Raw genomic sequence first — 11,254 nt, 5'->3', positions numbered from 1 at the left:
GAGCTGGTCGCGTTTCATTGAACTGTAAGAGCCTTCCCAAGAGTTTCTCCCACTGCTCCAATAGGAATCTCACTGCATTGCAAGTGGAGCAAGAACATGTGGTGAAGGACACAGACCCTGAAATTGGATGCCCAATTGCTCTGTGTTGATTTGTGGCTCGGTATTGTGTGCAGTTTGGCCGAGAGATCCTAGGAGTCTCTGGCAGCTAGGCAAGGGATGTTCAGAGGCGATTTGTCGCAGCGTGCTTCTGCATCATGACCCTGGTGTTCCTTGAAGGTCTCCCATCCAAATATTAGTCAGGGTCAGCCCAGCTCAGCTTCCGAGACTGAGCTTGCCTTGGGCTATCCAGGTCAGGCTGCCTAATTGCTAACGGGTCACGTGGCCAGAACCTGGGCGAGGGTCTTCCCATTCCCTTTGTTTTGGGCTCAGCAGCTCCCATCGTCAGCCGGACTACCGAGGTCAATTTTGAGGCGCCAGCCATATTTTCCAGGTTCAAAAAAACGCCATTTAGGGCCTGGATGTTGTCGTTCCCTTTGTGTCTCCTGCGACATTCCCCACAATCCTCCAGAAGATGCTGGTCAATTCTGAGGCCTCTAACTTGAGTTTCTGAGGAGTCAAGCTTATCACAAGACAAACAAGCAGAGGGTGCCTTTTATGTATACAGACTGATTTATTTAAAACGTTTTAGTATCGCCTTTCCATTCAAATGGGCGTCCCCAAGGCACCCAACATGAAGAAACACTTGGACGTGAAAACATTTCAAAAGACGTAAAACAATTCCAGTAAAATATGTTATTATCTATAGAAAAGCCCACCCCCAACGCAAGGAAGGGTGTCAATCAGAGCTACTGGGGGCATGACAGAAACCTTCGCTCATTGGGGAAGTGGACAAGAGACAGTTGCCAGATGAATCTCGCTCGGGGGCGGGGGGGGGGTCGTTCCAAATATTGCTGCCCTGCCTGAGAAGACCTTTCTCAAGTTTCTGTCCAGCTGGGCTCAGCCAGCAGACGGGCCCAACGCCTGGCCGCAGCCCCGTTACAGAAGCCAGGCCAAGAAGGGGACCTCCGGGGCTGGGGGGGGCGGGACGGAAGACCCTGGGGAGCTCTGGGCCTTGGGGAGTGGCCCGAGGGGCTGGCAGGGAGTGGTGGCCAGCCGACAGGAGTCCCAGTGGGGTTGGATGCCGGAGACCTTTTTGGGCCGAGAGATGCTGGCCCCAGAGCTCCCCGGGGGCTTGAAGGTCCGGGCCATCCCTTGGCCTGGAGCTCCGAAGCAGACGGAGAGTCACAGCCCCCCAATGGCTCCGCTCAGGGGCTCAGGGGCGCCGTGTCCTGTGGGGGGGGCCCTGGGCCCCTGCAGCCCCCCGCCCCCTTCGCCTCTCCAGGGCCAAAGCCCACACTGGGCTCCTCGGCTCTGGCGGGGGGGGGGCAGGATGGCAGAAGCGGCTCCCAACTGCAGGAGGGATTCCCTGACTGATCCAGGCAGGCTGGAAAATCTGGCAACGGGGGGCTTTGGCCGGCCTCAACCCGGGGCCTGGCGGAGGAGCTCCCTTTTGCAGGCCCCGTGGCCCCGATCCCCTCTGGGAGCTCCTTCCACCGGGGGGGGGGGCGGGAGGGAGGAGGCCAGGCGGGCTTCCTCGGGGCCAGGGACCGCCAGGGGGCTGCAGCTTCCTGGGGCTTCCCCTGCGCGCCGTCCCCTGAAGAGTTAAAGGGGCGCGGCTGCTGCCCCGGAGGCGCCTGGGAGGAGGGGGCGGGGGTGGGGGGGCAGCCAGAGCCGGCCTCCCCCCCCCCCCCCGACCATCTTCCAGTGGCGGCCTTGGCCCGAGCCGGTGAGTAGGGAGGGGAAGGGAGGGGAGGCCCTGCTATGCAATGCAATGCAGAAAATGCAATGCAGAAAATGCAATAATGCAATGCAATAATGCAATGCAATGCAGAAAATGCAATGCAATAATGCAATGCAAGCAAGCAAGCAAGGGGGCTTGTGGCTCTGCTGGCCAGGCATGCACGCCAAGGCCCCCCCCCCCCCGGGTCCCATCCCCAGCATCTCCCGCGAGAAGGAGCCGGCCACGAGGTGGTGGGGAAAGAGCTGGGCCCAGACCCTGGCGAGCCGCTGCCGCCCGGAGTCAGCAATACTGGCCTTGCGGGCCGAGGAGTCGGTTTCGTGCGCCATAGGGATGCCAGCCTCCAGGGGAGACCGGGGGATCCCCCAAATTCTAGCTTCTCTCCAGGCGGCTGAGCTCAATTCCCCCGGAGAGAAGGGCTGTTTGGGAGGGGGGGCTGCATGGCGTGACATTCCACCGAGGTCCTTCCCCCCCTCCAGATCTTGCCCACTCCCGGCTCCACCCCCGAAATCTCCAGGTATTTCCCAACCCAGAGCTGGCAACCCTAGTACTAAGGCAACTTCACGTCATAATTCACAACATAAGCCGTTTTGCAGCATCAAAAGGGTTCCCCGCTCCGCCTCCACCTGCAGCCGGGTGGGTGACTTTGGACCAGTTAGAGCTGTTCTCAAAGAGCAGTTCTTCCAGGGCTCTCTCAGCCCCACCTACCTTGCAGTAATGCAAGGTACCTCAAGTAATAGTGTTGGGGAATTTGGGAAGGCATTTTTTAGGGGGAGGGGTTTCCAGCTAAACTGAGCTGAACCCCCCACCCTCCGGCGGGGGATTGGACAAGCATTTAGAGCAAAGGTTGGTCAGTAGCTCTGAGCCAAAAGGTATAGATGGAAGACTCTGTCTTCTTGGGGCCTGGGGGGGGGGAGCCTGGGGGGTGGACTTCTGAAGTTCTGGGTCCACGGGTGGACCTCCTGAGGGCACCTGCTTTCGGCCACCATGTGACACAGTGTCTTTTCACTGGATGGGCCATTGGCCTGATCCAACAGGGCCTCCCTTGTGTTCTTAGGTCTGGGGCAGAGATGCTCTGCTTTCTTGGGGCTTGGGGGGGGGACAGTGGGAGGGCTCCTGGGTTTCGGCCACTGTGTGACACAGCGTGTTGGACCGGATTCGGGCCACTGGCCGGATCCAGCACGGCTGCTTTTATGTTCTCGTCATTGCAAATGGTGAAGGGAGACTATAAGTCAGGAGTAGTCAAACTGCGGTCCTCCAGATATTTGTGGACTACAATTCCCATGAGCCCCTGTCTGCATTTGCGGGCAGGGCCCCATGGGAATTGTAGTCCACGAACATCTGGAGGACCACAGGTTGACTACCCCTGCTATAAATAATATAAACAAACGAAATCTGGAAAGAGAGGGATGCTGAAGAGGCTGTCAAAGAAAACGGGGCTTCCGGCCCTCCTTCGTTCTCACCCTCCAGGCCACCGTGGGAAGACCCCTCCGACGCCTCCTGGGCCACCTCCTCTGGGTGGTGAAGGGACAGGAGCCGCCATGCAGCCCACTCAGGTAAGGGGGTGTCGTGGGAAAGAGAGGCAGCGGAAGGAAGGAAGGAAGGACAGGTCCTTTCTCTGTCGCAAGGCTCTGGGGATCGGGCCCCTTCCTCTGGGTTCTGGTCCTGCCCAAGGTCAACCCCCCTCCCCCACCAGTGGAGAGGCAGGGCAGGGAAGGGCAGGGGTCCCACCCACCCCCCGTCTGGAACTGGGGCTGGGGGTGGTGCAGCTTTGTAGCAATCCTCGACCACGGATTTCCCCACAGAAAATGATGGGTCCCTTTTCATGTGAACCTCTCTGGCTTTTGAGGGCCAGCCTGGTGTGGTGGTGGAAGGGCGGCAGGCTAATCTGGGGCACCGGGTGTGATTCCCCACTCCTCCACAAGCAGCCAGCCGGGTAACCTTGGGCTAGTTGCAGTTCTACCAAAGATGCTCCTTTAGCTCTCTGGGGCCCACCCACCCCACAAGGTGTGGAAGGTCATGGTGTTTCTAAGCTGCTTTAGGCCTCCTTCGGATAATGAAAAGCAGGGTATTAAAGAAAACCCCGCTCTCTTCCTCCTCCTCCTCTCCCTTCTCCTCCTAATGTGGCTCCTCCTTTAAAACATGACCCCCCCTCTTTCTCTGGCAGGGCAGGGCACAGAGGGGACAGGTGCTGTGGCTGCAGAGGTGTGTTTGCATCACCTGGTGAATCCCCAGAGGGAGGTTGTTCCAAAGTCTGGGGACCACCCCAGAAAAGGCCCTGCCACATTTAGCTGCTCCCAGCGCCTCCGAGCGGTGCCAGTTCCCAAGACTTTCTCCTTGAGGTCCCCCAGTGCTCAGCCAGCTCCGTGTTCATTGGCTCCCTTCATTTTGCCTCCCCCCCCCCCACGTGGATCAGCTTCCCAGTCCTGTAAAGAAATGCTTCCTTCTCCTTCTTTCCAGGGCTGGGTGTCCTTTGAGGAGGTAGCCGTGTATTTCACCCCGGAGGAGTGGGCCCTGCTGCTGCCAGCCCAGAGAGAGCTCTACAAGGAAGTCATGCGGGAGAATTATGACACGGTGGCCTTTCTGGGTGAGGATTCCCTTCCCCTGGACTTTTTACTTTGTGCTTTGTGGAGAGAGTGGAAGGAAGTCCCTCATTCAGAAGGAAAGGGTCAGGCTGTCCGGCCTGGGCCCCATAGCTGGCCTCTGTCCCCCTCTGCAGTCCTTCCTGTGAGGCAGGAGGCCTTCTGCTCGCAGAGCAGAGAGAGAAAGAGAGCAAGAGCGAGAGAGAGACCTAACTGTCTAACTGTAATAACAGGAAGTTCCTAATCTGAATATGCTCCTCCTTTGATGCCCCCTGTAGGATTTTTGTCATATCCATCTGAATGAGGCACATTCCAGATCCTGCCTATTCTAGCACTGTGCTTGATCTGCTGTGTGTCTCTGGCCAGACCAAATGTGCCCTCAAGAGGGATAATAATTCTGCTCTTTTTGCCCCTTACAAAACAGGAGCCAAACCTCCCCTGATATCTTGGCTGGAAGAGGAGGAGGAGGATGAAGGTAGCTGCTTAGGTCTGGTGTATGTTGCCTGCGCTTCCTTCTGAGGCCGGGTGGCTGGCCGTGGCCTTTTTTACCTTGACGCTTTTCCTCAAAACATTTTTAGAACCTCAGAAGAGTCCTGCTAGGTCAGACCAGGGAGGGAATCTTATCAAAATCCCTTTTAAGGCTGTTGATTCTTGTGGCCATCCCTCCACCCTCCGGCAATTAATTCCACATTTTTTTTCTTTTCTTTAAAAAAAATAATTTGATAATTTATTTAAAATACATTACATGTTACAAAATTACTATTATATTTTTTGAACTATTTTACATACAGAAGAAAAAAGAAAACATGACATACTTTGGCAGGGGGTTTCTGGAAAGAAGGGAGAGAGAGAAACTTGAGACTATTTTACATCCCCCAGACTGGCCAGCTGGGTGGCCTTGGGCTCGACACAGCAGTGAAAAACCTGTTCCCTCAGAGCTCTCTCAGCCTCACCCACCTCACAGGGTGCCTGTTGAAGGGGAGAGGAAAGGGAAGGCACTTGTAAGCCACTTTGAGACTCCTTCGGGTAGAGAAAGTGGCATATAAGAACCAGCTCTTCTTCTTATAGATTTTTTCCCAAAATTTACATATACACTTTGTCAGTTTTCCATTCAGTTTTTACTGATCAGTATAATCTAAAACTGGGCTCCATTTTCTCCTAAAGTTTTGATCTATTGGCTGTCTGTCGCATATTCAGTCATCGTCTGGCAGCCAATTCCACATTTCAATCCCTTTCTGTGTAAAGTAGTGTTTCCTGTTCTCTGCCCTGACCCCACTGCCCATCCCTTTCATCGGATGTCCTCGAGGTCTAGTATTTTGGCCGTAGGACTAGAACTCCAGACGCATTAATAGTAGCATAGTATGAACTGGGGGGGGGGGAGGGAGGAATTAATAGATCCCCAGAATGTATTTAATAGTTATGGTGGCAAATCTTTGTTAATATTATGAATGATGGGGAGTTAATAGTTCTGCTATCTATCAAGTACTCTCCCAATGGGGACTCAAAGAAACTTACATTGTTCCCCTCCCAACGACCCTGTGAGGTAGGTTAGGCAGAATGTGTGTAATGGGCCCAAGTCCATGGCAGAAGGATCTGAACCTGCACTTCTGACGTCCTAGTTAGGGACGCTAGACTCCGGGTGAGTCCTGGAGACCCCACCGGAATTACAGCTCATCTCTAGGCAACAGAAATTCATGCCCTGCCCTGGAGGGGGGACTCTGTGGCATTAGGCCCCATTGAAGTCCCTCCCTTCCCCAAGGCCACCCTGACTTCCCTTCCACCTTGACTGACAGCGTCTCTCACCAGCCTCATGAGACCCAAACTGTGGGTTACAGACATGAAGACAAAGACAGTCTGTAATTGGTCAAAGCTGGCTAAACAATAGAATGGGCCCTATACTTCTACTGCAGAAAGCCCCATGACACTGTCTTCTGGCGTGGAATACCTTTAAAGTAAGACAAATTAGAATTGTGCTAAGTAGCCAAGCAGCATCTCTGCCTGACTGCAAACTTACCGGGGGGGGGGGGGGGGGGCTATTTTGGGGCAGCTCTTTTGACTTGCAGTTTGAGTCAAGGAAGGGCGGGTGTATACATAGGTGCTCCCACGAAATGCTGCCCCCCCCTTTTCTCACCACAGGTGGCCTGTCAGTCAATACAGGCTCGGATTTGCCAGGGCCGGTCTCCCAAGCAAGAGTTTTCAAAGCATTTCCAGACAGCAAAGCTTTCCCATCTTGTATTTTCTGCCCCAGTTTAATGGAGTCCGTTTCATGGAAGATTTCTCTCTTTCAGCGCGGTGCGTGTGGGAGCCAGGAGATGAAACAGCAGAGCAGCCAGAAGTGAAGGAGAACCCAGCATGTTCTAATGTACTGAAGAAAGATGAGGGAGAAGAACAAGTCGGGAATAATTCCTGTTTCCTACAAGGTCCTGTCTCACAAGAAGCTGCACAACTCCAGGACATCTACAGAGGGTGTGACACGAATGAGGCCACCACTAGCGCAGAACAAGCTCATGAGAAATCAGGCAATCGTATTGATTGCAAGGCCAACAACAGAAAAAATGCATATGAATATTTGGAGCATGAAAAAGCTTCTGGGCAGAAGGATTACATTAGTACTGATCAAGGTATCCACATAGGAAAGAAACCATATGAATGCCTGGAGTGTGGAAAATGCTTCAGCGGGAGAGGACAACTTAAAGTCCATCAAAGAGTTCACACGGGAGAAAAACCATATAAATGCCTGGAGTGTGGGAAAAGTTTCATTCGAAGGAAATATCTTACTCCCCATCGAAGAATTCACACAGGAGAAAGACCATATAAATGCCTGGAGTGTGGGAAAAGTTTCATTCGGAGGGGAAATCTTACTTCCCATCTGAGAATTCACACAGGGGAGAAACCATATAAATGCCCGGAGTGTGGAAAATGCTTCAGCGGGAGAGGAACTCTTACTGCCCATCAAAGAATTCACACAGGAGAAAGACCATATAAATGCCTGGAGTGTGGGAAAAGTTTCATTCACAGGGGAGCTCTCACTGCCCATCAAATAATTCACACAGGGGAGAAGAAACATAAATGTCCGGAGTGTGGGAAATGCTTCACTCAGAGGGGAGCTCTTGCTGCCCATCAAATAATTCACACAGGGGAGAAGAAACATAAATGTCCGGAGTGTGGAAAATGCTTCACTGAGAGGGGAGCTCTTACTGCCCATCGAAGAATTCACACAGGAGAAAAACCATATGAATGCCTGGAGTGTAGAAAATGCTTCAGTCGGAGAGGACAACTTAAAGTCCATCAAAAAATTCACACAGGAGAAAGACCATATGAATGCCCGGAGTGTGGAAAATGCTTCAGCCGGAGAGGAACTCTTACTGTCCATCAAAGAATTCACACAGGGGAGATGCCATACGAATGCCCGGAGTGTGGAAAATGCTTCAGCGGGAGAGGACAACTTACTGCCCATCAAAGAATTCACACAGGAGAAAGACCATATAAATGCCTGGAGTGTGGGAAAAGTTTCATTCACAAGGGAGTTCTCACTATCCATCAAAGAATTCACACAGGGGAGATGCCATATGAATGCCCGGAGTGTGGAAAATGCTTCATCGGGAGTGGACGACTTACTGCCCATCAAAGAATTCACACAGGAGAAAGACCATATAAATGCCCAGAGTGTGGAAAATGCTTCAATGAGAGAGGAACTCTTACTGACCATCAAAGAATTCACACAGGAGAAAAACCATATAAATGCCTGGAGTGTGGGAAAAGTTTCATTCGAAGGAAATGTCTTACTGCCCATCGAAGAATTCACACAGGAGAAAAACCATATAAATGCCTGGAGTGTGGGGAAAGTTTCATTCAGAGGAGAAATCTTACTTCCCATCAGAGAATTCACACAGGGGAGAAACCATATAAATGCCCAGAGTGTGGAAAATGCTTCAATGAGAGAGGACATCTTACTGCTCATAGGAGAATTCACACAGGGGAGAAACCATATAAATGCCTGGAGTGTGGGAAAAGTTTCATTCAGAGTGGAAATCTTACTTCCCATCAGAGAATTCACACAGGGGAGAAACCATATAAATGCCCAGAGTGTGGAAAATGCTTCAATGAGAGAGGACATCTTACTGCTCATAGGAGAATTCACACAGGGGAGAAACCATATAAATGTTTGGCTTGTGGGAAAAGCTTCACTCAGAGTGGAAACCTTGCTTCTCATCAGAGGATTCACAAGGAAGAAACCATATAGATGCTTGGAGTGTGGAGAAAGTTCCATGCAGCAGAGAAATCTTTCTTCCCCTAAAATATTTCTCACAGAAAAACAAACATGTAAATTCTTGGTATATGGGGAAAGCTTCATCCAGAGGGGGATTCCTACTTCCCGTCTAAAATGGGCATAGGTCAGAAACTGTATCAATGCCTGGAGTATTGGGGTGGAAAGCTTTTCTCCTAGTGGAAAGCTTGCATCCCATTAAAGAATTCACACTGGAAGCCGTGTGAGGAGAAAGCCAAGAGAGCTTGTAGGACGAATGTTTCATTGGGAGATGGAAGAACATTTAAAAGAGCACAGGATGAAAGAGCAAGAGAATCCAGAGTTCCCCAGGTCAGCGCAGGACAGTGAAAGAGTGGTCTTCTTTGCCTCATTGGAACACACGGGGCAGGACCGCTATTGCAGGAAGCCTGTAAGATTACAGGGGGGTTGGAGGGAGCCATCGGAGGGAGGCATGTTGTTATTGTTGTTATGTGCGAAGTCGTGTCCGACCCTTTGCGACACCATGGACAATGATCCTCCAGGCCTTCCTGTCCTCTACCATTCCCCGGAGTCCATTTAATTTTGCACCTACTGCTTCAGTGACTCCATCCAACCACCTCATTCTCTGTCGTCCCCTTCTTCTTTTGCCCTCAATCGCTCCCAGCATTAGGCTCTTCTCCAGGGAGGCATGCCAGAGTCCAAATATTGCAATTTCGACATTTCTAGAAGGAAGCACAAGGAGAAACTTCTGGGCTTTAGAATACTGCCACACGGAGACATTTTCCCAGACAAAAGGGTCACCTATATGTGACTTGAATCATAGATATTTATGTTCACAGAATCACAGAATCCTAGAGTTGGAAGGGGCCATGCAGGCCATCTAGCCCAACCCCCTGCTCAACGCAGGATCAGCCCAGAGCATCCTAAAGCATCCAAGAAAAGTGTGTATCCAACCTTTGCTTGACGATTGCCATGCTGATTCAGGGTATTCTTAGATTGTTTCGTAACTTTTGTATCATTCAGCAAAAGTACAGGACAGTTTTTAAGCTCCTGACTCTTAATCTTTGTAGCAGGAGAAAGTGCAGTTTTGACGCTCCTTTCATCTTGAAGGGTCAAGTTGGCTTACCTGACCCTTGGCTTACCCTCCCCCCCCAAAATATTCTAGGATCAGTTGGCATCTGTGTATACCTGTCAAATTCTTGCCTAATAAACAATTAACTCTTTGAACGCCTAGAGCTGATCGCGTTTCATTGAACTGTAAGAGCCTCCCCAAGAGTTTCTCCCACTGCTCCAATAGGAATCTCACTGCATTGCGAGTGGAGCAAGAACATGTGGTGAAGGACACAGACCCTGAAATTGGATGCCCAATTGCTCTGTGTTGATTTGTGGTTCGGTATTGTGTGCAGTTTGGCCGAGAGATCCTAGGAGTCTCTGGCAGCTAGGCAAGGGATGTTCAGAGGCGATTTGTCGCAGCGTGCTTCTGCATCATGACCCTGGTGTTCCTTGAAGGTCTCCCATCCAAATATTAGTCAGGGTCAGCCCAGCTTAGCTTCCGAGACTGAGCTTGCCTTCGGCAATCCAGGTCAGGCTGCCTAATTGCTAACGGGTCACGTGGCCATAACCTGGGCGAGGGTCTTCCCATTCTCCCCTGGTTCTAGGACTCCATCCTTGATGGGTGGTTCTCACCGCTGGTGCTAGGGAGGCAGGCCTTAAATTTTCTTCCTCTTCCTGTCTCCCTGGTAGAACCGCCCTCATCTTCAGTTTTTCTCCTGCCTGCAGGGAGTGCGGTTGTGTGAGCATTAGCTCTTCACCTTTTTTTTATAGAAGCTAGATTAAGACTGTTAGTTGGAATTTCTATACTAAAATCCTTCTACTTCTTCTTTCCTCTGTATCTTTCCCTGCCAGTTCATTCTCCAGGGGGGAAAAATGGGGGGGGGGTAGTACATAGTTTATTAAGATTATTTCGTTATAAGCAAAGTTAATTAATAGTTAATGATGCCATGGTTAGAGTTTAAAGTTAGATTGATAGGAAATGTACTTACTGTTCAGAATGGCAACAAGTGTTTTTCGAGATGACTATTTGTCGGAGTCTGATCTCCCAGGCACGCATGGAGCTGCCGGTGGAGTTACGGGCCCGGCAGATTGCGTTCCATCGGGAACCTTACTGACCGTGGCAGCCCGAGAAGCCTAGGAAGGCTACTTGCAAATCAGCCAAAAGGCTGCGTGGAGAGAAGTGTGACTGGGCTAGCAGAGGCGTTCTGCATAAACAAACAAGCTCCAATTCTGACTGCATCATGATTAGCTCTGCAGGGAGCCTTGGCCTCCAGGGCAGCCATGTGCGGAGCTCTGAGTTGCACCTGGGGGAAGGAGTCCCCCTAGTGGCTGAATGCCAAAATGACAGCACGAGCTCTCTAATACCAGGTGAATCCCAAACCTCTGTTGGCTCTCTGGGACACCCACAGCCTGGCACTTCTTCTGGAGACAGACCTGCAAATGTGAGTGAAGGGCTGCCTGCTGGCATGTCCTCAGAAATGTTCAATTTTATGAAGTGTATGTTAAGAAACGAAATGAATTCGTTTTATCAGCAGA

General features: G+C 51.4%; 1 protein-coding gene across 1 annotated transcript; it reads left to right on the top strand.

The window, feature by feature from the left end:
- The first annotated feature begins 1,648 nt into the window (after positions 1–1,648).
- On the top strand, positions 1,649–11,254 carry LOC143833969 (uncharacterized). The gene is given in 5 exon segments (XM_077330375.1): positions 1,649–1,825; positions 3,308–3,393; positions 4,298–4,424; positions 6,708–8,649; positions 8,651–11,254. Coding segments are annotated over 4 exon segments (2,247 nt in total). The 5' UTR covers positions 1,649–1,825; positions 3,308–3,378; the 3' UTR covers positions 8,814–11,254.

This window comes from Paroedura picta, chromosome 3 (genome assembly GCF_049243985.1).
Source record: "Paroedura picta isolate Pp20150507F chromosome 3, Ppicta_v3.0, whole genome shotgun sequence".
Taxonomy (NCBI): domain Eukaryota; kingdom Metazoa; phylum Chordata; class Lepidosauria; order Squamata; family Gekkonidae; genus Paroedura; species Paroedura picta.
The sequence above is the reverse complement of the archived record's forward strand: the minus strand, read 5'-3'. Positions and strand labels throughout refer to the sequence as shown.